Source organism: Sander vitreus, chromosome 7, assembly GCF_031162955.1.
Source record: "Sander vitreus isolate 19-12246 chromosome 7, sanVit1, whole genome shotgun sequence".
NCBI lineage: Eukaryota > Metazoa > Chordata > Actinopteri > Perciformes > Percidae > Sander > Sander vitreus.
This window is the reverse complement of record NC_135861.1, coordinates 21,401,033-21,426,772: the sequence shown is the minus strand read 5'-3', so window position 1 is coordinate 21,426,772 and position 25,740 is coordinate 21,401,033. Positions and strand designations below refer to the sequence as shown.

Here is a 25,740-nt window from a genome sequence, read left to right as displayed (position 1 = left end):
AATGCTAATCACACGACCAGGCAGGGCTGCTGCTGCTGCTGCTGCTGTGTTGTCGAGCTGTCAACCACACAGTTATTATTGAATTGATTTGTAAGTATAACGGATTCATCGTGTTGATTAATCCGTTTGTTTGACGTTATTTATCGCCGTGTTTTGAACAACGAGATTAACTAGAGAAATGATGGCTACAGAAAGCGAGTGCTGCTCTTAGCATGTTGCAGCTAACGTTTCATTCTTTGCTCAGTATTAGGGCGGCCAACGTTACATTAAACAATATAACTTTAGCCGTCGGATAGTTAATTTGCAAATATCACATAGTGAGTAAAATAGTGCTCGCTTGCATTTAGAAAAAGCAACAACTTATCCTCTAGTTGGGTGTGTTTTTTCGCTGACTGCGTGGGTTGGACACAGGCTGAAGAGTAAACTATCAACATTAGCTAGCTGACAATACCTGGTAAAAATGTAGCGGTAAAAGTTAATTTATATTCATTTTGACGTCCATGAGATCCAGAAAACATATGCAACGTTAAGTCTCTGTAATCGTTGTAAGATGTTTGATGTAAAATATTTGTGCAACTCATAAAACTGTCTGCTGTAACGTTAGCTCGTTTGCTAGTCTCTCAAAAAAAGAACATGTAAGTTAACTTAACGTTACGATAGGACTAGGGTGGCTGTCAATTTGAACCTTTGTTACTACACGATAATTAGCCTAAGTCTGTACAGGTGTAATAACCACGCTTGTATTCGATTATACCAAGTATGACATGACAGTATCAATATATCTCGGCTTTACAATCATCTCCAATTAAGTGTGTATGTCAGATATTGCTGTGATGCTGTGTATCGAAGTACGCTACCCAGCCCTTTCTGCCTCCCATGTTTTAATCACATAAAAGTCACAAACATTTGAATCCCCCAAAGTATCAGGAATTTCCTTTATGGATTTTGCTAAAAATGTGTAGCCTCAATGTCAATGTGCTTTGCCCCACTATTTAGTGTCCCAGGACTTGGCGTGATGGAGCTATTATGGGGTGGGTTGCACACTCCATAACATGTGGACCGAAGCAAAGTCTCCCACCTTGCACATCTTCTCCACAAAACATAGCCCACAGCTGTCATGGCCTCCAGTTATCCACCCCCCTTTGAGGGCACAGGTGAAGTGAAGGAGGGCTTTCTTTGCCCGCTGTGCCTGAAGGACCTTCAGTCATTCTACCAACTTCAAGACCACTATGAGGAGGAACACTCTGGGGATGACCGCCATGTTCGGGGACAGCTCAAAAGTGAGTCCAGTAGATTGTACATGAACACTCTGCTCACAGCCACAATTCCATTTAAGTCGTATCATGTTGTGCAAAACAGAGTCTAAAGGAATAAAAATAACTTTGTATTGACTGTGGCCTTCTTAAAAAGCAGTTTAAGGAGTACAATTTGAATTTGATATACAGTAAGTGCACTGCAGTGTTTGGCTAGGGGAAATTGTTGCCAGGATGAATTGGCAAAATATTCTGCTGCAGGGAGGGACAGTAGATGAAACAGGAAAATGATCAAATGTAGAGAGGACCAATCTCGGTTGGAAACGGAGGCATGAAAGAGGGTTAGCTCTCTGATTTGTATGCAGTTGTTCAGATTAATAATGAAACTGGAAAGTTGGATGTGGACGTTCTTGTGGACTTGGAGGTAGCTGTGCTAATTTTTTTTGTGTGCGCACAGGTTTGGTCCAGAAGGCAAAGAAAGCAAAAGACAAGCTGTTGAAAAGGGATGGAGATGACAGACCGGATACAGGCAGTTATGAGTCCTTCTACTACGGTGGAGTGGACCCCTACATGTGGGAGCCTCAGGAACTGGGTGAGACTGGAAACTTGGTGGAAATAAATCTCCACTCCACCTTTTTTTTTTGTGGCTTGGTTTGTCATATCATTTAAAAAGTGCCTTTAAGCAGCAACCACATGCGGAACTCTTACACTTTCCTTTCTCTGCTTTTGTAGGAGCAACCAGAAGTCACCTGGACTTCTTTAAAAAACACCGGGCAGCCAGGATAGATCACTATGTCATTGAGGTCAACAAGCTCATCATTAGACTGGAAAAAGTATGCTTCGTACAATAGCACAAATCACAACTCATTCACACCATAAATCTCTTCCTGTTGTTGTCAAAATTACCCTTTAGATGGGCGTAACTGTGCCAACTCATTTACTATGAAAACTGTCGTTTCAGTTGACATCGTTTGACAGGATCAACTCAGATGCCGCCAAAATCAGAGGTTTGTCCACATGTGTTTTCATTACAACTCTGACTCCTCACAGTGTATGTCAGTAGGATTTATTTAATATTGGAAATGAATGCGTGTTCATCCTCCTTTTATAGCCATTGAGAAGTCAGTGGTGTCATGGGTGAATGACTCGGATGTCCCGCTCTGTCCTGACTGTGGAAACAAGTTCAACATCCGGAACAGGCGACACCACTGTCGTCTCTGTGGGTCCATCATGTGTAGGAAGTGTATGGAGTTTATCCCCTTACCTTTGGCTCGTACGTATGAACAAAACCCGCGCAAACTACAGGAAATCATCAGATATCTAGATGAAATCAAGTTTTGCCATATGTGTCTCAAAGCTGCGAAACGTTTGCCTATTATCTGTTCACAGAAAAGCTGATTAATGGGACACGAGAGGCCCTGTGTGTACCCGGAAGCCCCATTCAGTCCCAGTCTCCCCCAGCAGGAGGTGGCAGCAGTGGGATGGGCTCCAGGAGAGGCAGCATCAGCAGCCTGAGCAGCGTTACCTCCATGCTGGAGGAAAAGGACGACGAGAAGATCCGCTGCTGTCACCACTGTATGGACACACTGCTGAAGATACAGCAGAAGTTGGAAGAGAAGGACCACATGCCGGATGTAGTGAAACTTTACGAGGTTGGCGCATCAAAAAGTCTCGTAGTTAAAATGAAAAGGATCACTACATGTCTTTTTTCCCTAGTCTTGCAGTGGATGCAGTGTTTTTTTTTTTAAAGCTCTTGAGTTGTATCTACACTGTTGTATCCGTCCCGTCATTCAGTGTTTGTCTTTTGGGGTTTCCTGTTGTTCACTTGCTCCAAACTTGTCTTCCTGTCAGAGGCTGAGGATGTGCATGGAGAAGGTGGATGAAAAGGCTCCAGAATACATCAGAATGGCAGAGTCGCTCAAGTAAGCTCCATTAAAAAGCATTCCTGATGTGAGAAATCATTTTTGGATCTTTGATTTGAGAGACTGCGTGCTAACCGCCGTGGCTGTATGCTTTCACAGTGCCGGAGAAACCACATACAATCTTGACACTGCTGGCGGACTGAGACTGGAAGTGCAGAAATACTACGAACTAATTGATGCCCTGAGGTAGATGTCGGTCATAAATGACCGTTTCAAAATTGAACAGAAGTCTTCTCTCATTTTTGTCAAATATGGAGTTTTTAAAAAGATCAAATGGAGTTCTGTGTTGTTTTTTTTTCCTCAGTAAGAAGATTTTAACACTAAGAGCAAAAGATGATCCACCACCGCATCCAAAGGCCCTCCAGCTGCAGAGGATGATCCGCTATACAGCCACACTATTTGTCCAGGTGAAGTTCGGACAATTCTCAGCATGAAAAAAGACATACAGCAAGTCCCATTCGGACAGAATAAATATTACACACTCAAGAAATAAATTCAGTATCACTCCAATCATCACGCTATTACATGTATACAACTGATACATAATGTCTTTCTCCTTTGATCCGTTCTTTCCCTGAATTCACCCATTCTTCATGTCCTCCTTGTTTTAGGAGAAACTGTTAGGTCTCATGTCTTTGCCCACTAAGGCTAAATATGAAGAGCTTAAAGAAAAGAGGAAACAGGAACAAGAGAAGAGACTGCAACAAGAGAGACTGGTGAGATTGTGTCCCGATACTTTTCTGTTGATATTTTATACACATAACGAGTTACTAAATATTTTACTTCATGTATTTTTCTGCTCAACAGGCAACCCAGGAGACCCTGAAGAGAAGGCAGGAGTCTGAGAAAAACCGTCAACCTCCCAGTACTAATGGAGAGCTGCTGCGGGCCCCTAGAGCTCCACGCATGACCAAAGCTGGCGGCTGGTTGCCCTCCGCAGACTCCGTCCATGCATGCAGCGAGCTGGAGGACCCCCTGCTGCAGCAGATTGAGAACATACAGTCATTCCTCCGTCAAGCACAGGAGGCCCAGAGGACGGACGAGGTGGCCATGTTGGAGGAGAACTTGCGTCAGCTGCAGGATGAATACGACCAGCAGCAGACCAGCCTGGCCATCGTGCTCTCACAGAAGCTGGCTGAGGAGGAGAGCTTGCAGCAGGGGGAGCTAGATCGTCTGCAAGCCTGGGAAAGGGAGGAGAGGGAGCATTGGGGCCCCGCTGTGGCCTCCTCCCAGCCTTCCTTCACCTGGGAGAGGTCTCTGGATATCAGTCCGGCAGGGGTCTTCCAAGAAGAGGAAGACACTGAAGCAGATGACCTGACTCCGAAAGCTGAGAGGAGTCCGTCCTCTTTAAGAGCGTTCCCTGCTCTTACAAGCCAGGGGGAGTCACCTCCCAGGCTGAGGAGCTTAGGGGGGCATGTAACCCCCCCTGGTGGTGAAGGACAGAACACCGCCTCCCTTAACCCTTTTGATGAGGAGGACTCTACTCCCATCGAGGAGGATCCATCCAATCCCTTCTTTGAGGACATAAAGAGGGAACACAAAGAGGTAAGCAATGGGAAGAAAGAATACAACCCATTTGATGAAGAGGTCCAGGCAGACAAACAGGCGGAGACCGTACCTAGCAATCCTTTTGAGGAGGGCGACGATACCGACACAGGTAACCCTTTCCTGGAAGCCTCTGGGAAATCTCCAGGAGTCTCGACCAACCCCTTTGACGGGGATGATGATGATGATGATGATGATGAAGTTTTGCCCGATGTGGATATGATAGAGGAGGAACTGCTGCTGCAGCAGATTGACAACATTAGGGCCTACATTTTTGATGCCAAGCTCAGTGGCCGTCTCGACGAGGTGGAGCTCTTGTCAGAGAACCTCAGAGAGCTACAGCGCACCCTACAAGAACAGAAGAAGAAGAAGAAGAAGAAGCACTGATACCTTTCTCTCAAAATCTCTGATTACCTGCTACTTCCCAAGTCCTGCAAGGCTAGCTCACTTTACATGACTAATGAGCCCACTGATTTTAGTTTGGGTGAGGTCTGCTGCATCACAAAAAGATTAGTTTAGTCCCAAAAATTAAATATGCACTTGAGCTAAATAGTCTGGAGTGACTCCTTTAATTTCCAAACATCCTTCTTAACCACTTAACCTGTACAGGGTCGCAGAGGGCTGGAGCCTTTCCCAGCATGCACAGTCTGAAAGCACTGCAAGTAAACATCCATTTGTACGGCATGTTGCTGTTATTAACCCTGTTGTATCAGGGAAAAAACGAACAATTGAGGACAGAATAATGCCATTTAAACAATGTTTTTTTAATGGGACAGTCAGATATTTGTTTGACCGAGTGTGGCTGTAGAAGTCAGGATGGATGATTTGGAGCTCTGGCAGAAGCTATAAACAAAGTCAAGTTGGAATTGTGGCCAAGGGTGAACAAATGGAAACCAAGCAATTGATGCACATTTCCAAATGCAGACTGATCTCATGAAGTGGCATATGTATGACACGCCAATTCGTATGCCATTTTGGGCGCGTTATCAAGACGCATACTCACTTTTTAGCGTGTTTATCAACGCCGTTTGGCCTCCTTTGACTTACATTACCTTGCGATTGCGTGTGAATTTACGCCGTAGCGAGTAGTATGAAACGGCGAGAATCCGCGTAGGGAGGTTAGTCGGGGTGGTGGATGGGTCAAACACAGGACTTTCACCCAGGAGACAGGGGATCATGTCCCGCGTGTCACGTTTCCTTAACCGAACTGTTCGCCGTGATGCTAATTCCTCGAGCCGTCTTTCCTGCTCCGTCTCTGTGTCACTCTTACACTGTTGCCCCTGGCAACCGATAGCGTAGGATCCCAAAATGGTGGGCGGGCTCAGACACCTCCCAAATCGTCACGTGACAGCAAGCTACCATGACGTATGTCGTGTGGCAAACATATGGCGTAGACATACACGCGGATAGCTCAAAATGCGTACAGATAACACGCCACTTCACGTGTATGTTTACGCGAAGTCATGATGTCACGTTGCCAAAGGTATCGTTTAACAAAAGTTGCCCTTTAATTCCATTGATATTAGTGCCCTCTTGTCTTACCAACGACTTTAGTTTGTGGTAGTTGAACTTCCTGCTGTTCATTGAACCAATACCAAAGAACCCAGCCATGCATTACTGTTCTACCTGGACCACAAACATTCAGACAAAATAACTGATCATTTCATTAGAAACAAATGAAATGGGACTTGTATGACCATATTTGGACAGCCTAGTGTTTGAAGGAAACTGATCATTATATAAGTTGTTATATATTAAAATCTAATCACAGGCTAAAATTTCTAATTCAGTCCCGCTTGTCGTTGCAGAGCCTGTGACCACTTTGTGACCAAGATTTGTCAGAGAAATTTAAACGCACAGAATCAAGCCATTGTTGTTGCCCCTGTTAAGTGTTACTCATACTGACTATGACGACATGATCACGGGGAAACGCTTTTTATCCTTGAGCATACTATAAACAACCACAAGTACATCTGCAAATACAATGTGTATGACAAGAGCTGAATAAGTATTTGTTAATTTCTTTTACAGTGAAAGTTGCTTTTTCTGTAACACTGAATTCAAATGAATATGTTAACCTCTCTCTGTTAGGTGACATTTTCTGTCTGTATGGTCTTACTCAAGCCGATTCAGATCAGTAATCTTATTTTGTGTATCTTGTTGGCCTTGCCATGGCTGCATTTTAAACCTTTTATTTTGTCTTTTAAAAGCATATTCAATGCCACGTTGGACCAAGTGATCAAAGTGTTTTCCACGTCCTACTGTGCGGCCCATAAAGGTTGTGATCTTAACAGTGACACTACTGATCCAACAGAGCATTTGGGTTGCATATTCATGTGTCTGTGTTTCTTAGTGCTGTTGGTCTTTTGATCGCGCTAGTGGCCAAGCTTGTCTTCCTGCTTACTTTTTTTTTTATACATTTGGACATACCGATAAAATCTTATAACTCACCAAGCTCCTGTTCCGTGCTGTCGGCCAAGATCTGTATGTAAAGCATGTTATCTGTTCAGTAGTTTCATCTAATAAGTTCATTCAAAGTTTATCCAACCAGCACTCATCATGAACATACTAAACACTATCTGCCCCAGCACATCATGGGCAACTTCAAGTCAACAAATAAGATACCAATCTCAAAGTTTTACTAAAACCGCATGTTCAGATCAACTAAACTCTTAGAGGTCAATGCAACATTTAAGCCAGGATTTTGTTTGTCATTTAAATGAACACTACATGAATGCCAGCAAGTATTATCACTCAGTGCTGCTAAGCCTTTCCATGATTTGTCATAGTGCTTTTCTGTCAGTCAAAGTCCATATTTCTCTTCATAAACTAAGTGTTTTGTATTGTCTGTTGATCTCGCACTGCTGATTCTTGATGTCCACAGAAGATTTTAAGCAAAACATGCAACACTAAATGTTTTGTGACAGTGTAAATAACTCGAGGAGCTGCTTCTTGTGTATTAGCAGTTGATTTTAACTAATTTGGTAAGACAATTTAGACACACATCAATTTATTAACTTTAGAAAAGTCCATCTCAGCATCAATAAAAAAAAATTAAAAAAAAGTCATCTCTGTAAAATGTTTGTCATTCTTGTCATAAATCTGGTAACGTGTTCAATCTGAACTTGATACTGCCTCTTGTATGAAAATACTTCGTAATGATTTGATAAAGATTTTCGTAATGTTTACACAGAGCGACAACTACCCCCACACAGGCAAATCGTTTTTATTTGTTTAGATTGCAGTGTTGACACTGTGCTTGATGTAAATCACATCTGGATGTGTAGATTTTTCAACCCCATCACATAAAAACACCAGGTGTGACATCAAGTTATCCAAACCTACACAAACAGACATGTTTTGGTAAGTTTCTGCTACTCATGTGGACTGGAGGGTCTCAGTCCAGCCAGTGGCATTCTCACAATGCACAGCATAGTGGGACCCATTTAGTCACACAAATTTACAACAAAATATGCAATGCGGTAGTCCTTATATGTAATTGTACAAAATCAACAGTGCCATATTGTCCAGTTCTCAGCTTCTCACTCGTGTGATGCTGCCATCTGGGCACGATATTTGCCCGTCATCTCCTTGGGCAGCGGCGTGCTGCCAGGACACGGCACCTGGCCCTCCACCTCACAGATACACTCCCTCAGACAGTACTTTTTGGGCCCAAAGTTGGCGGGGTTGGACGCCTGCATCTTGGCTCGAGCCTCAGCTTGTAACACTTCTCTGTAAACAGCGAAAAAGTAAAATCAATATATTTATAGATTATCTGGTCACTGCAGGGATGGGCCTTTTTCACAGAACACATTTGACGTGTCATTGTAGGAAAAGCACAGTTGTAAATATAACTAATGATGGCTAAATTGCAGTTTGCTGCTCCTGTATTGTGCATGCTGGCTCACCAGAGGCCTGTACTACGAAGCAAGATTTGGCGTTAACGAGATAACTTCAGGTTCAACCCATGGTTTTCTGTACCACGACGGTGGATCACTTGTTACTGGGTTCAATCGCCGTGGTAACTCATGCTGAACACCTAACCTGGTCGGGAGCAGGTTATGTTGGAGATTAGAGATCAACTGGTGTAAAAGCACCGCCTACTGACCAATCAACACTCGATTGATAACGGCGTCACCGCAACCGGTGGAAATTAGGACGGTAAGATCAGGCGGAGCTCGGTGCGGAGGGGGGGGGGAGAGGAAGAGAGGGGGAGAGAGGGGAAGAGAGGGGGAGAGAGGGAGAGAGAGGAAGAGAGGGGGAGAGAGGAATGCACTCATAAAAGTTAAAACATTTAGAGACCGACAACCCCGTTAATGCCAATGCCCAAAGCGGTTTGAATTATGTTTTTATATATTTTATTTGCTCTCACGATGGCTTCCCACTGCCAGGGCTGCAACTGAAATAATAGGCTAAAGCAACGACAGTTTATGGAAAGTGCACAAGTGTAATTATGGTCAGATCTTGGTCCTGACTGATGGGGAAGTGATATTAATAAGCGTTGTGATTTACGCATTTACAGCGTCGGCTATTTTTTTGCCAGCTTTCCTCCTGTTTTAGGAAGCAGCGACTGTATTGCGTTTTGCCTGTAAAATCGTGTCTGTATTCTTCATATTTATGTAGAATTATAATTTGCTCTTCTTATATAAAATATGTGTCTCTGGTAGATGTTTGCGATTGGTCATGCTGTGCAAACACCGCCTCTTTTATGTGAACGCGCGCGCCGCTGGATTGGGAAACCCTGAGTTGACTGAACTAGTTGTTAACCAGCGTCGTGACGCAGCTTATGCTGGACCGCGGTTGTTAGGGTTAGTGAAGCCGGGTAACTGAAAGAAATCCAGGGCATGTTGATCTTGATTCGTAGTACAGGCCTCAGGACACTGTCATTGGCTTACTGAAACACTTGAATATACAGAGCCATCATTCATGTTATTCAAAACATGAATGATGGCCTGTGGTTTTCCTACTCCGACAAATCAAAATATCTGCTTGCCCAAGTACATTCATGGTTCTCTACAGGTAGTGATCTTATAACATCCATCGGGAATACATGGATGTGACTTCAATATATATACTACCTAACTCACAACAACTCTGAATATCTTACTCTGATTTGCCCAAAATCTTCTTGACATGTTGTGAAATTTGTTTGTGGTCCTTCCCTTCCACATCTACTAGAACTTGCTCCCCATCGTCTGCAAAAGAGACAGAGGATATTAACCCAAGCTTGATACAATAATAATAATAATAATAATAATAATAATAATAATAATACGGGTCAAACAAGAGTCGAAGGATACACACCCAGGTAGAACTTCAAGAACGGTGATGGTGTCATATTTTTGAACATCATTATTTGAAGCCACTGGTTTTTGTACTGAATCTGAGGAATATTGAAGAACACAAACTTTCTGCAAAACAGAGAGAGAAAGTACACAATTTAAGAACAGCTTCACATGAGAGGCAGTCTGACTTTTTTTAAATACATTTTTTGAGAAAACAATTTTTTTTTAGTTTAGGTTAGTTTAAGTTAAAAAATTTGTGGTTCTGATTAACAGACCAAACCACACGTGTTTAATTTACCCAACTATGCCATTCTATTAACTTACTAAGAAACTCTTACTTCTCTTTCTTACTCATTGTCATAACAATGGTCTTAAAGGCTGATTTAAGTGAGTTTTCTAAAGTTATTTAATCTAGCCAAGGAAATTGAAAAAATATGTCCACACATTACTCATGACCTTTGAAAATTGTCACATGTATTTATCTTCTGTAATAGCGATTCAGTTGTTGAAATATAATTAAATACTTCAAAGATCCACAGAAGTAAGCATGTATACCTAAGCTACCTGTTTTAAGTGTAATTGATGAGAAAGAAAACGGTGCTGGTAACTTTACATTTTATGCGTGACAGTTGAAGTGACAGCGTTCTATGCATTGAGCCATCACTTCAAATGTAACGCATAAAATGCACGTTACTTTTTCACAGTAACGTTAATGTATTGTATAAGATAACGTTATTATTATTGAGCTTGACAGAATTACGCATGCGCACTGAGCAGACACCGTTTTTTAGTGCGGTGGTACTCAATATGCTTTTGAGACATATTTGCAGTATTCAGTTAGCTAGCTGAGTTAGCTGTTGTTAGCTCTGACCTTGCTCCGTCGCTGAGTTCTCCATGAGTGTTGTAATTGACCGTCATGATCTTCACTCTGTTTTTGAAGATGATGTCGCCTTTCTGGAGATATTCCAGAGTCCTCCTGATCGGAAACCTTCCTTTCATAGGCATTTTAAAGTCCTTTTTTATTTACAAATACCATTTGAAAACAGCCTGCGCCTGAATGTAGAGACCAGAGCTAGTCGCAGAAGCAGACCGAGGCATCTTTTGATGACGTCAAAGAGAGAAACGACGTAAATGTGACGTGAACAACGTGTCTGAAAGTTGTAAGTCTTCTGGTAGCTGTGCCAAGAGAAATCTCAATCATTCCCAATCTTGCAGAGACGGAGAGCGTAGGTATATGTAAGGAAATAACATGGACACAAGGTAATTATTGCTCACTAAAATGCTAGTTAACATTAGTAATTCAACTTAAACACCTAACGTAAGTCCAAACTGCCTGCGAGCTTCTCCTGTACTATACGGTAATTCCTCTACTATGCGACAGTAAGTCGCGTGGTTATGACATAATCGTTAGCCTATTTTTACAAAAACGTATACTACGGAGCCATAACGTGAGGTTCAAGGTAATGGAGCCTTTTATACATTGTTGTGTTTCTTTAGAAATAAACAATGGACAAATAAAGTCTTTAAACGCTTCAGATGTAAAGTTATTCGCTGTCAAAGTGACGTCAAAATGAATGGCAGTCAATGGAATGCTAACGGCAGGTGATCGCTTTGTAGCATCAAAATTGCGCCATAGGAGATTCGAGCTCTGAAGCGAAGCTTACCCCCTTGGTTGTCACCCTGTGTTGTCGGTCTATGGTTGTCAACCGAGCTACCGAGGAGCGACTTTTTTCCTTATATATTGTGTAGAAAAAAAGACAAATAACAAATACAATAAAACAATTAATTGTTACAACAACAAAAAAAAGCAAGGAAAATAAATAACTAAAAACAAGAAAGCCAATTCTTACTTATGTTTTGTTCTTGATCTAAATCTATCTTTTTTCCTTTATTGAACAACACATTTACAAACAGCAGGGCAGGTTGAACATTGTATTAAAATCCTTATGTGTCTGACTACAGAATACTGACAGCAGGGTTTCTCTGACCAGTAGTTTGAGTGAATGAGCCGTGATTTTGTGGGGTGATATTGTCTATGTTGTTACCAAAGCTTAAAAACCTTTCAAATATAATTGGTCATTGTTTCACTTTAGCTGTAATATCCAGGTATTAGACATCGGACAGACGTTTTCAGAACAGACTCAGTCATGTCATATTTCATAATAGTTTATTTCTTTTAAAGCGTGGGGCTTCAGAGAAGCCAGCCTCAGAGACTGGAATGCTGATACAGGAGCTTAGTCTTTAATACATTTGTGTTATATTTTCATCGGTGTGAGGTAGAAATGTGGGGTCATGACAAACTTGAGAAAAACATAAAATGTTGTTTCTCAATCTCAATGTTTGAAGAAATACATTTTACATGAGCAGAAAAACAAAGTACATTTACATCATATAAAATTTTAACCATAGGATACTCAATCCACAAAAAAAAATCTGCTAATCTAATCCTCTAATGTGGGAGATGCTCATGGTAAATATTTTAAAGCCACAATATTTAAATAAACATTTTCAAATAGCATTTAATAAAATGCACTTCAGCAACTTTTTCATGCACTGCAATGCACTATAAAATTCATAACAATGCTCGTTTTTAGGGCAAACAGCGACACGATTATAAAACCCGGCTTAAAAACAACATGCACTCATTTTAATTAAACTACATGTACAAAGGTCATTTCACAACAGTGCCTTTATAAACAGTCTGTACGGGTTTCAAACCCCAAATATTACAATTGACATTTATTTAACAAGACATAATCATTGTTGACTTCTTTACATTCCCGTTATCATTCATGTTGCTGTGGATGCCTATTCTGAACCATTATACAAGAGGGTGAGCCGATGCAAGTCTCAATAAGGTCTTTAAGCCGCACTCGAGACTGGCTTCCTAGAAGATCTGTTTTTTTTTTTTTAAATCAGGGAAACCTGCCCAAAAGTACTTTAAGTACACTTAGTATGCAACAAATTTAAGTTTTTAGAAAACATAGAAAACCCAAAGTATTAGTCAGCATGAACACGGAGGCTGATTGATGTGCACTTAGAGTACAAATGCAAACACAAGTACAAAAACAGTAGCAGAGCTACACATAAGTAACGTTTCTGAACCCAAAATCTTAAAATAAAAAAAATAAAAACTGCCATTGATAAATACACAAAATGCAGATTGAGAAGCATTGTCATGACACTGATGGGACAGAAGGAAATAACAAATTGATTGTCGTAAAGGGAAAAGTGATGAGGTGATTGCACAGGTTATATTAGCAACATATTCATGATAATCTAGAAATAAGTGTACCTAAACATAAAAGTACTCCCCAAAGCTAAAATCTCTGATATGTCATTTAGTATAAAATAAGACATATGGTCATCTTAACTGGCTAATTGTTGCTTTGTGAATGTGAGTTAAAAGTGAAACCGAATGAAATCAGGTCATGTTGTAATGCACTGTGTGGTAGATAAATGCTATGAAAGACAGTCCATATGAATACAGATTAAGGACTAATTCATTGAGGTTTGAGTTAGTGTTTGTACCTGATTGGAGTTCTCATTCTAACTATTTAAATGTGTTTAAAGTAAAGAACTGTACATTAATGTCTCTCACCTTCGAGGAAATGGTGTCAATTTCAAAATTGAAAAGAGAGACAATCACTGCAGCATGTTACTATTACTTGTGGTATGACGTTCAGAAAAGTCATACTTAGTCTTTGTAATAGTCTGAATTCTCAATTTAGCAGCACATTCATTCAAATACCAGTTTATACTGCTCCAATGATCCAAAATACCAACATAAACAAATACTTAACAGCTTCAAAGTACACTTTTAAAGTAAGTACTCAATTTACTTTAGACTTTTAAATAGGTGAAATTTCACTTTCACATGTAAGATTTCTGTTTGAGCTTGTCAATACAGCTCATCTGTTATCTGCAACCTAATGCAATATAATGTATGGGATAAATATGAGAGCGTGGTAAGGCTTAGATAAGACTACGACAATTTGAAAGGCTTAGGTCAAAAGGTAAAGTACATATGTGATTAGCTTGAAGTGCCATAAAGACATTAAAGGAGATTAGAACAGTTGCAGCTGCAAAGGATTCCTTTTCCATTCAATACAGAGGTACTGACTTTAGAGCCAGAAATGTAAGAATACCACACTGTGTCAGATCCAGAAAACATTCCAAGTGTGATCCTGGTTTTCTAATCCCTAATTATCTACCAAGGATTCCTGAATGACTCTGCATCAAGCATCGTTACAAAACAAGGGGCTTCTGCAGGACTTTAAACTGGGGTTCAACGGTAATCCCCACGAGAGACAAATAAGAGTACCTGAAGTGGAGACTCGCTAATCTTAAATTTGACAGTTGTGGGTGCTGGAGTGTCATTCTGTAGGGTCAGAGTCCTGGCTGTTATACTCAGCCGTCTCCATCTTGAGGATGTAGGGAATGATGCTGTCAATAGAGACATCACCTATCAAGCCAGTGAAAAAGAGCTCCTCTGTGATGCCCGAGTTCATGAGGCGCAGGGCTGGGAGACGAGTCAGGATGCGGGTCAACCTGGGGAAACAAGCACACAACAATTACTGCAAAGTCATCTTGATATCTTAAGATGATCCTTATTGTGCATTTACAGTGCCAAAATCTATGTCAGTTAGCTAGACAGACACCTAAATCCTCTATACCAGTGATTCCCATCCTTTTTTGTCGGATGCAGTCCCACAGCAGCATCAGATGAGCTCAAGTACCCCTCAACACCAGCTGTCATGTCCCAAATGTATTCATTTTAATTAGGGCTTTTTAATCGCGATTAATCGCTGAATTTCTATAGTTAATCGCGATTAAGCACGTTTTATCACATTAAAATTCTATTATTTTGCATTTCAGAACAGTTTTTAAGTACATATTAACAATGGAAAGCAATTCTTACCAGTTTATCTTGATTGGTAATCAAATGAATGCAAAGAAAGTGACTTTATGAACTTGATTTTAAGATTTGTATTTCTTTATTATTTATTTACTGTAAACAAAAGAAAAATGTGTGAATCTAGTCACACATTTGAATATAGTGTGCAGTAACTCCTAAATAATTTGTATTACTCACTGACGTCCAGTGATCACCTTGCATCACTTTGCAGCAGTTCCAGTTTGGCTGCTTTCTCCGTGTCATACAGGCTGTGTATGTGTGAAACTATTGTTCCCCTCGACGGCATGTATAAGACGGGTCAGAACATGCCAACCGTAGACCCGAGTCTTCTACGATGCTGACAGGTCTGCAGTTAGTTTTTTGGATTTGGTTTCATCCACAGGTCGGCAAGTAGCACTCTCCAAAATAGTGCTTTGCCTGAGCCCGCTAGCATCAACCTGAGTCACGTTAACTGTACTACTATGCTTAACTCGTAGGTGGTAGCTCAAGCTTGACGTGTTTCGTGATATTTTAATTCGGCTTTACACAATGTGCATATGGCTTTCGACCCATCTGGGAGTTTTGGAAAATAAAAAGTGCCATTCAGATTGTGTTGCTGCTGTCTTTCTCCATCATGCCTGCAGCCTGCAGCAGCAGGATGTGTTACGAGGAAGTGCGGGAAAGGGTCAAAATAGTAGCCTGTTAGGCACGACGCGAAGCCAAGTGAAATGAAAATAAATTAATAAATGGCGGCATGTGATTAAAAAAAATGAACGCGTTATGCTCGGCCCTTAATCACATTGCGATTAACGCGTTAATGCTGACAGCCCTAATTTTAATGTATTTTAAACTACACAAGTGGACATAGTGGGTTAGGGTTAGTCTATGTCCTGGATTTGTCTATGTTTAGGCTTGGTTTCTTTATTTCTGTATCAGTCAGGTTTACATTCTTACTATTACTACCACTTGGAGTGGATGTTTCAAACTATAACCCAGTACTTTTAGCTTTCTATCAGTTGAGCTACTACACAATCTTTTCGCGTACCATTGGCAACTGCACAAGTACCCCCTGGGGCACACATACTCAAGGTTGGGAATCACTGCCCCGTACCTTAAGCTCTCAAGGAATAGAGGATAGTTTTCAGGTTGCCAAGTAGGTAGCACTTAAGTATTACTGTGAAGATTGAACTACATATTAGGTTAAACCTCTTTAAAACTTACTTTCACAACGATCACCTGTAATTCACTATGGCTTACTGCTACCACTATGGTGGGGAGGTTGAGCTGACTGGTTAGACTGGAGGTATGAATGCACCTGTAGGTGTCATCTGGGTAGGTTTTCTGCACGTAGTCCTGCAGCTCCATCAAGGCTTTCTCCTGGAACTTCTCAATCTGCCCGCTGCTGTCCACACCTGGGTGATCTGATGAAGTCAAACACACAACAGTTGTTGTCCAAACTGCAAATACAAGTAATTTATTCAAATCAATTTCACCCTTCCATGGAATTATTTTCATTTGAATGATAAAAGCTTGAATGTCTATTATTAACTTGACTAAGAAAAGCAGGAACTCCTCGAAGCAGACTCACCAGGGCTGAACAACACTATAGCTTTCAGGTAGGCATATTCGTAGCTGTCAGTTTCCAACCTCGTCATGCTGTTACAGAACTCTTGGAACTTCCAAATGTGCTCCATCACCTGCTTCACCCTCTCCCCCGAAAGCTTGTCTGGGAGAGAAGAAAATGTTACACATATTAAGATTCATAACTTACTTTAAGCTTTATCTAACCAGGAAAGGCACTTAGATACATATCACCATCAAAGGTTGTCCCCATTACTGTTAGTTAATGACAGATTTTGTCATGTTGTTTCTGTGGTATCTGAGCCATCATGTATGAAACAAACACTGATGTAGCACCATCTAGGGCTCGTAAGTGTAATACCCGAATGTGTAACAATAGAATGGTAAAACACATTATTTTTCATACATTAAAATCGAATCAACAAAGCCTACAATGGCTATAGTCCTCCCCAGACGTTCTTCTACGCTTTAGGTCTAGTCTGTTATGATAACACAAAATAAAATCACATTTCTTGACTCCTGTTTGTACTTGTGTGTGTGTCCTACTGAGAAGGGATGACGAGGCCTGTGGTCCATACCATCCTGGATGCTGCTTTGAAGGTGGTTGATGATGGCAGCGAGGATGGTCGACAGGTTCATCTCATGAGCGCACTGAGCAAGACCCAAAGTGAACAGCTCATTCCAGCAGGCTCGCACCAAACTGGTGTTTGCCTCCTGACTGAGAAAAAAAAACTAGATGAGGGTGAGCATGTAGACAATAATGCACTGCATTCCTGTAAGGGGCGTAACTGTATAATGTATGTCTTCCTGTGTCAAATGCATTCTCACCCAAGAGCTGAAAAGGCAGGGATAGAGCGTGCCCAGTGCATGGAGAGAAAGAGAAGTCTAGATGCTGACTCACAGATGTAGTGTACATTCAGATACTCAGGCATGGGGCTGGGCATGGTCAGCTATATCAAGAGGAAAAGATAGAGAAGAAGGACATAGGAGAGAAAGTTATATATAAAATATTTGACAAATGACTACCTACAGATGAATGTAAAAGAAACACAAACAAGTGTCTCAATTGCGATTGACAACAAGCCACTTGAACAGTGTCTGTATGTTTCGATAGAATACAGCTTTAGCTAATACACAATTCAAGATTGTAAGGTAAACATGCATGTACATAATGGTCTTTCTAAGAATTAGCCATATGAATAAAGGCTTTTTTAATTGTTTTGTAATTGTATGACTCAGTGGCCCTTTCCCTCTCTTGTTGACAACTCAAGTCAATTTGTATCCCTAAATCATAAATAATAAGTATCAAATGTGTGTGTTCTTTGGGCCATTAGCTGTATCAGTTGACTTCACCCACCTTAAAGCCAACATGGCTGTCTGTGAGCAATGGTCCTTCCACCTCAATGATGGGGGTCTCCTGGTCTCGACCAATCAGCTGGATGGTTGTTCCACTGACACACTGAGGCTTATCTGCCAGACTCAGTCCAACCCCTACTTCAGGTGGGTTGAAAACTTTGGCCAGGGTGTCAAAGGCACTGCACAACAAACAGACAGACAGACACACACACCTTCCTTTAAATGACCTAATTTGACAGAAAACTTTCTGCAACATAAATAAAAATGTGTTTTGTCTTTTTTTGTACTTGTTTGCCTCTGTAGAGACAAACATGCTCAATTTGAAATAATCTGACCAAGAAAATTCATGAGGAGCCTGTTGAAGTGATGAGACGTTGCAGATACCGCTAACAAACTCCCCTCCTCTCTATGCACTGCTGACTGACCGTGTTATCTCGCTGGCAGATTGCTCCTCATGTTGGCTGTCTGAGGTATCACCATTGTTTAGAGTCTCTCTTAGTGAGTCACTCAGGTTTGCCAGTGATGTTACCACATTGGCTAGTGTCCCCAAGTCTCCCTGCCCAGGATCCATCTGAAGACAAATGACACAATGCAGATTATTTTCCATCAAATAGGTCAGCCGAACTGGGATACACTATAGACACAAAATAGTGTGTCCTAAACTGGAGCAAAGTACAAAAATGAGTTGGAGCAATGACAAATGGTTCTTTAAACATATTAAAAGGATAAATAAAGAACAATTTGTTGTTCTAAAACCAGCCATCTGCAGCTCTATATTTTTCTTTTGGTTCATAGTTCATAGTGCCTTTCTCTCTTATTGTCAACATTGAGGACACAGTTATCTTGTTTGAATAAACTTTATTGGAACTGTCAATGGACAAACCAACTGGGGGCTCAGTCCTTACGTACAGTGTGAACATAAAAATTGCATGTTCTGGCAAAAAGGCAGATTAAAACATGTACTGTGAGTTAACATACAGTACAAGATGAATAAAAACAGGTTTACAGATTTTCAACCTTAAAAAACTTTATTTTTTTTAACCTCAAAATACTACACCAAATATAACAGCCTTAGCTGCAAGAGCAACAAAACCTTCCAACATCTCAAGAGACAGACAGCAGCAGAACAGGCAGGCAGTTATATTTACAGTAACTGCAGTAGCAGCTATACCTTTGAGTCAGTGGCCAGCAGCAAAGTTCCATCACTTTGGATGACTGGTTGCTGGATATTAACCAGCATGCCCTGGTCCAGCAGGCTGGATCTGCACATGTCACAGAGCATCATCATCATCATCATCATCATCATCATCATCATCATCATCATCATCAAAATCTAGTTCACATATCAACAACATTAACAGCTGAGAGAACAACAGAGCCTATGGTTTGTCTGTAGGTCTGATTCCCACTGACCTGGAGCCATCTGTCTCTGTATCGGAGATAAAGGTTGGCGTGGCGATGAGCGGACTGTTTAGGTCCTTGCGAATATAGATCTTCTGGGTGGAGGCAGCACAGTTGGCATGCTTCTCTCTGGGCACTACGTCGATGGGCTTTCTCTCACTCTGGACAGCTGAGGACAGACAAAAAGAAAATGTTAAAACTACTTTTACTGTCTACTGCAGGCAAAAAACAATATTCCAGACTTTGTAAATTATATTTAAGATTACCTTCTTAGGCTTTTTTTGAGGGAACTTCAAGACCTGCAGATACCCTGATAATACCTGATGTGTTTCTGAGTGTTTTTGTCAACATGTTTTCGTATGGTGTCCTGGATTTGGATGCAAACTCACAGTCAGTCTTCATCCCCATGTTAAGGCATTTCCTTAACCGACAGAACTGGCAGCGATTGCGGTGGTGTTTGTTGATGATGCAGTCCTGTTTACTGCGGCAGCTGTAGGTCAGGTTCTTCCTCACGCTCCGCTTGAAGAAGCCTTTACATCCCTCACAACTGACTGCTCCGTAGTGACGCCCTGAAAACAGGGAAAACTAGTCAGAGTGTGTGAGCCACTGTGTGCACCTTTGATTGCAGACAATGTGTAGCATTGACTCAGGAACATGCAACATTACCAAGGTAACGGACATGTGTATCAGTGTGTGTGACTGACTTGAACTAAAATGTTTATGGACTCTATTGAAGAGCTTGACAGCTTAAACTTGACAACAGCTGGAAATGTGAGTGACAATGATAATTGTGTGGGTCGTAACTTTAAAACACTTAAATTCACTGATCATAATATACATGATTTTGAACAAGATATTGACCCTGACAATAATTTTCTTAACAATATAAACAACAACTGTTGTTATTACTCAATCAATTTAACACAAACATAAAATCTGAACATGGAATGTTAATCATTCATTTCAATAGCAGAACATCAAATAATACTTAAGTCATCTAAACTTAAACCAGGGAATAGCCATATCTGAGACCTGGCTTACCACTGAGAAGGGTGTGGATTGGGAGTTGAATGGATAGGGAGAATAAAAAAGGAGATGGAGTGGCTTTGTATGTAGATAGAAGATTGAATTATAAAATTGTGAAAAATATGACAACTAATATTGATGATGTGGTGGAGATTATAACTGAAATCAATCTGGAAAAAAATAAAAAGTAATTGTAAGCTATGAGCTCCTGGTTCCAATACTGAAATATTTAAGAACAGTATGGAAAGATTGTTTGCCAAGAAAGATCACAAAGCTGTGTTCATTTGTGGGGATTTTAATTTAGATCTCTTAAATCCCAACAAGCACAACCTGATCAATTTATCGATGTAATGTTCAGTATGATTTTTCTTCTACTAACCAAGCAGAATAACATCTCACTGTGCAACTCTAATTGACCTCATATTCACAAACCAAATGGACAATAGCATAAAGAGCGGGTTACTACTAAATGACATAAGTGACCATTTGCCAGTTTTTGTTATGGGTGTTTGTGATCTTGTGATTTAAAACGGAATTACTAAAACATAATTGGAAAAAATGTATGAAAAGATTGATACCAACAGTGCTAATGATACATTCCTGACAATATTTAAATCATTATATGATGAACACTGTCCTTTAAAACAATTTAACAAAAAGCAAAAATTCATAGAGAAACCATGGATGACAAAGGGACTTCAAAATGCTTGCAAAAATCCTTGTATAAAGAATTCATAAAATACAGAACTATAGAAGCAGATAACAAGTACAAAAGATATAAAAATAAATTGACTAGTATTATGAGGATAAGTAAGAAAGAGTTTTTTTATTAAACGATAATAAAAATGATAACAAGGGCATATGGAATGTGTTAAATAATATAATCAGGAATGGATCAATAAATATATAAACTACCCTCAGCATTGTATAGATGAGAGGACTGCAATTTATTAATCAATACACTGGAAAAGTATGGTAATAGAGGGGTTGTTCTTGATTGGATGAAAAGTTACATAAGTAACAGACTTCAATTTGTGCAAAAGGAGAGTTCAGATCAGAGTGCACGGGTATCACTTGTGGAGTCCCACAGGGGTCGATTTTGGGTCCCAAATTATTTATTCTGTATATAAATGACATATGTTGGGTGATAAATCTCTTAAAATTTGTAAAAAATTTTCCAATGATACTAATATTTTCTGTTCTGGGGAATATTTGCAGCAAATTTGAAACAACAGTATGCTCTGACAAAGCTTAAAAGTATGTGTATTTCGATTTGTGGGGTGCTTTTGTGGAATAGTCTGACTTAATCGATACACACATAGGGTAAACATGTTGCAATTTTTAAAAAAAAGGTACAAAAGATTTATTTTTGAAAAGTACCGAAGTGAGGAAAGAGAGTTACACTGATGTTACTGCTGCTTTTTTTTCTTCTTCCTTATCTTCATATCTAGCTAAAATAGGACGTAAATTGGAGTAGTATTTTTTATTATTATTTAAAATCATCTGTTTGATTTATCTTGTTTGACTGTGATTTAGATGTGATAAAGACTTGGGGTAGGACCTGACAAGCCTAGTGCTTCTACCTATCCCTTTTCAAACGGGTCGAGTGTTATGTTGAAATGTTTTTGTTTTGTTACATATATATATATATATATATATATATATATATATATATATACAAATGTATTTGTTTATACATTTTAAATATATCTTTTAATAGTTCGAAATAAAGATTTCATACATTCTTTTTGTTCATTCATTCAAAACATTCAGTTACATTTGGCATCAGGATACACAAGTCAAAACACACACAAATCCTTACATCACCAGGTAATGCAGCTCTAAGCTTTAGTACCTGAAGCCTTGTCCCCACACACCACACAGTACTCCACTGGCTGTGGCCGGCTCAAGTCCCCTGACTGCCCTAACAACCGTTCCATTGACACTGGATCTGTGACGATCTGAAAAGCAATGTCAAACACAGGCCACTAATATTGTGTTTCACCTTAAAAATGTCAAAATTATGGTTATGACATTGACTGACAACAAATATCAAGCCTAAGACTAAGAACATATTGCCAATAGTATCAACACTAAGAACCAGATGGTGATATTATGGGGGAACTGTACCTGTATCCTTCCTGGCATCAGGCTGTCTGCAGCAGTGAAGATGAGCTGCTTGGTGTTGTGGCTGTCTGGTGAGGCCAGGATAACCTTGCTGGCCCCTGAGCTGTCCGCCGTAGTCAGAATGAACTGCTGTTTGGGAGCACAGGACGGCTTCATCGCTGTCACGATCTGGATCTTCTGACCTGTCTGCTGGTCAGTTACAATCTGAGGGTATTAGAGATGGAAGAGGGAGACAGAAAGAGAGGGAGGTGTAAATAAACATGCACCAATGGGGTTGAAGTAAAAAAAAAAAAAGAAAGAAAGAAGACAGAGTGACATTGAAGGTGGGAGAGATAAGTCACACGTTTTAACTTGTTTGTTGCTAATGCTAATGCGCCGAAAGAGGACAACATCAACAGGTAGCAGCAGTGTCACAAATAAAGTCAAATAATGTTGAGAGTACAGCAGTTACCTGTATCCTTTGTGGTGTTGTTGCAGGCTCAGTGGAGATGACCTGAAAGCGCTGTGGAGACTCACTCATCACTGAGTCTGAAGGAGAGGATGACACCTACATTTTGAAACACATTTCAACAAGCTTAAAGACATACAAATTACAATCAATAAGTCTGCAACACATATATTTTACTTGAATTTTATTATACAACACTTTTATGTGAATACCGGTCTAAACTGTCTAGAAAACCTCTGTCTATAGAAAGTATGTATCTATGGCAACAAATAAAAGCAGCAGCATTATAGTATTTCAACTTAAATAACCTTTGTATGGTTATATGGAACAACTCAGACTGCAAGCAAACGGTGCATCATGAAATTCTCCCTCTGCACGCTCACCTCTGCCTCATGCTCAGAGTCCACTTTCTGCTGAGAGAGCAGATTCAGGTTGGTCGTCATGATGATGTAAGGGTCATTAGTGAGGTCTGTTTGGAAAGATGCCACAGACAATCAACCACAAAGGTGCAAACTGTCACAGAAGAGCAGGCCAACGCTACGACAGCTTTATGTATGAATACAATGTCAGTGCTGGTGGATCACAGATGACATTGGTTGATATACAAAGTTTAATCCATGATAAAAGTTAATTTCTTCTTGATGACTTAGAGGGGAAGATTTGTCTGATTTTATGTGACTTGGATGATGTAGCAGCACAGCAATTATTCAATTCTCCATTGTTTTGACGCACTGTTAAAAACATAAGTGTCTAAAATGAAATTGCTGTCACAAAAAAAACATCACTCATGACATAAAAAAAATATGTGAAAAGTTGTTTTGGTCGTGCGAGAGAAAACTCTGATTGGACAGATAGTCTAGCTAGCTCTCCCAATTTACCGTGCAGAGATCTGAGGAGCAGTTAACCATAGTCCTCATGAATCGACAGGAGTTTAAAATTCCAACACAAAGAAAGTGCAAGGAAACGGACATTGGCAAAAAGACATGCATCTGGCAGAATTTCCTGCGGCATCGGAGCAATCCCGGAAGTGGAACGTCGTGAATATAGACTATGTCACCACAAGCCATGTCTATGACCTCTGAGTGCGACATAGACATGAGATTTAAGAAACGGTTGATAAGTAGATTATACTACAGTCTGATGGAACCTCACATTTTCCAATATGACAATGTAACAAAGGCAGACAACTGATGTCCCTCCATTGAAATGTACCACCTTTTATATGAACATCCCTACATAACATAACGGATGCTTTTCCTGCAATCTTCGCTTCTATTTTTAGGTAACAAACCTGGTGTGTCACTTTACATGTGACTTTATACTGATTATAGAGTCAAAAGTGTTGTACATCTGCATATTCTCACACAGAGAATAAGCTGACACCACAGAAAAAGATTTTACTTCATTAGAAATAAAGATTGCAAAAATGTTATAGTTGAACTCTGTTAAATGTTTTTCTTTCTATGTAATAGTTGTCTAAAGAGCAAAAAGAACTACGTGAAAAGAACCACAAATCATCAAATGCTAAGTGACCACACAGTGACATCACTGTATTTTGTACACACAGTTGGCCGAAGTGCATTAAATCAGTGAAGAAACACTGTAATAAAGTATTATCCACTGAGGCTATGGACATCTCCCCTACCCAGTCTGTTGGTTCTTGAAAACCGATAAAACTGCATATCATTTGTGAGTGACCACTATGCATTTGAGCATCTCCTTTGGCAGAATTACGTAAGTAATAGCATCTACTCCAACCATCAATTACCTCCTTGCACTTGAGAGTTTCGACTCTATCTTTTGCTGATTTGGGATTATAACAAAGAATAATTTGACAGCATAAACTGATGAATGTGCCTGCAGTAGCTCCTATGCTACTCCTACGCTCACTGACCAAAGGGAGGAGCATGCTGCTTCATATTGTTTACCGATTGGTCTAACAAAGTGCCCATCTGTACCTCCTTTACAAACGCATCACAACACAGAACAAAATGGACAATCTGGCAGTCAGCCAATAACACTGGAGACGAATCCTTGTGATATATATTAGCAATTTTCTTTCCAGACAGTAGAGCAGCCGACTGTTGATGTGCTGGTAGTAAATCTAGAAATGCACATTTGTTAAATAATGTAATAGGCATGTCAACACACTTAAGTCCCCGAGATGGCAAAGGTAATAGGGTCGAGTTCAACTGCAGCTTTCCTATGTTAGCTGTTTAAGCTAGCTAGCTTAATACAATCAAACGGAACAACGGCTGCAGCAAGAGCTGACTGCACCCGTCTCTCCCCTGGATTTGTCATTCTATCATGCTGGTTCAGGTTCCAGTCTACAGTAGTGTCACATATTAATAGTTAGTGTAACTGTCTGTTAAGAATATCAGCGTAGCCAGACTCCGCCCAGCGTTTCACGGTCCTTGCCCGCATCCCGAGCTGCCAGAGTCGGGCAGGAAGCGAGCTCCGCATCGGCTAGCTAACAAGTTAGCTAGAAGATTAGCTGCGCTCTTTTATCATCCAGTATCTCAGGGAGCTTTCTACGGTTTTCAATCCGGGACTGAGACTTACCCCCGAGAAACGCTGGTCACAGATTTCCGGCTCCCTGCTATTTTATAAAATAATTGTTTTGGTTTTCTTCTGTTAAAGGTCATAGTTCGTGACCCCGCACCGCCAGCGCGTTGATGATGGTTGAGGGTTTTTTTTCTCCTTCCTCTCTGTCGTGTCCCCGCGCGCCTCCAACACCCCCCACCTACCCTTGGCGAGAGCCAGACAGAACTGACGTCATCATGTCTGACTGTCAATGGACTTTGTTGTCAAGTTATGTATTCTACAATTAACACAATAAAAGTGTACTAACAGACGTATTAGAACCATACTTATCATAAGCATGGTTTTCTTGTCTGCT

General features: G+C 40.4%; 3 protein-coding genes across 10 annotated transcripts; 1 reads left to right on the top strand and 2 right to left on the bottom strand.

Moving 5' to 3' along the window:
• On the top strand, nucleotides 1-5,274 carry rbsn (rabenosyn, RAB effector). The gene is made up of 12 exons (XM_078255309.1): nucleotides 1-90; nucleotides 997-1,280; nucleotides 1,711-1,845; nucleotides 1,986-2,086; nucleotides 2,215-2,260; nucleotides 2,365-2,526; nucleotides 2,643-2,905; nucleotides 3,105-3,175; nucleotides 3,275-3,361; nucleotides 3,480-3,582; nucleotides 3,787-3,891; nucleotides 3,983-5,274. The coding sequence occupies exons 2-12, from the start codon at nucleotides 1,118-1,120 to the stop codon at nucleotides 5,105-5,107; spliced, it is 2,361 nt and encodes a 786-aa protein (XP_078111435.1). The 5' UTR covers nucleotides 1-90; nucleotides 997-1,117; the 3' UTR covers nucleotides 5,108-5,274.
• A 2,656-nt stretch (nucleotides 5,275-7,930) lies between these two features.
• Nucleotides 7,931-11,118, bottom strand: mrps25 (mitochondrial ribosomal protein S25). Its single transcript, XM_078255310.1, has 4 exons — nucleotides 10,877-11,118; nucleotides 10,025-10,131; nucleotides 9,828-9,915; nucleotides 7,931-8,452 (listed from the first exon to the last, which is right to left on the bottom strand). The coding sequence occupies exons 1-4, from the start codon at nucleotides 11,008-11,010 to the stop codon at nucleotides 8,263-8,265; spliced, it is 519 nt and encodes a 172-aa protein (XP_078111436.1). The 5' UTR covers nucleotides 11,011-11,118; the 3' UTR covers nucleotides 7,931-8,262.
• A 1,037-nt stretch (nucleotides 11,119-12,155) lies between these two features.
• Nucleotides 12,156-25,597, bottom strand: nr2c2 (nuclear receptor subfamily 2, group C, member 2). Of its 8 annotated transcripts, none has more exons than XM_078255305.1 (15): nucleotides 25,404-25,597; nucleotides 23,225-23,310; nucleotides 22,845-22,940; nucleotides 22,397-22,597; nucleotides 22,122-22,227; nucleotides 19,630-19,791; nucleotides 19,253-19,409; nucleotides 19,011-19,101; nucleotides 18,265-18,410; nucleotides 17,841-18,018; nucleotides 17,312-17,433; nucleotides 17,062-17,201; nucleotides 16,491-16,628; nucleotides 16,124-16,323; nucleotides 12,156-14,556 (listed from the first exon to the last, which is right to left on the bottom strand). In XM_078255305.1, the coding sequence occupies exons 2-15, from the start codon at nucleotides 23,282-23,284 to the stop codon at nucleotides 14,467-14,469; spliced, it is 1,887 nt and encodes a 628-aa protein (XP_078111431.1). In that variant the 5' UTR covers nucleotides 23,285-23,310; nucleotides 25,404-25,597; the 3' UTR covers nucleotides 12,156-14,466. The 8 variants fall into 8 exon arrangements, 7 of the variants coding, with proteins under 7 accessions (XP_078111431.1, XP_078111428.1, XP_078111430.1 ...); XM_078255302.1 differs by having other exon boundaries at nucleotides 19,630-19,809; nucleotides 25,404-25,596; XM_078255304.1 differs by having other exon boundaries at nucleotides 16,218-16,323; nucleotides 19,630-19,809; nucleotides 25,404-25,596.
• Nucleotides 25,598-25,740: the final 143 nt, after the last annotated feature.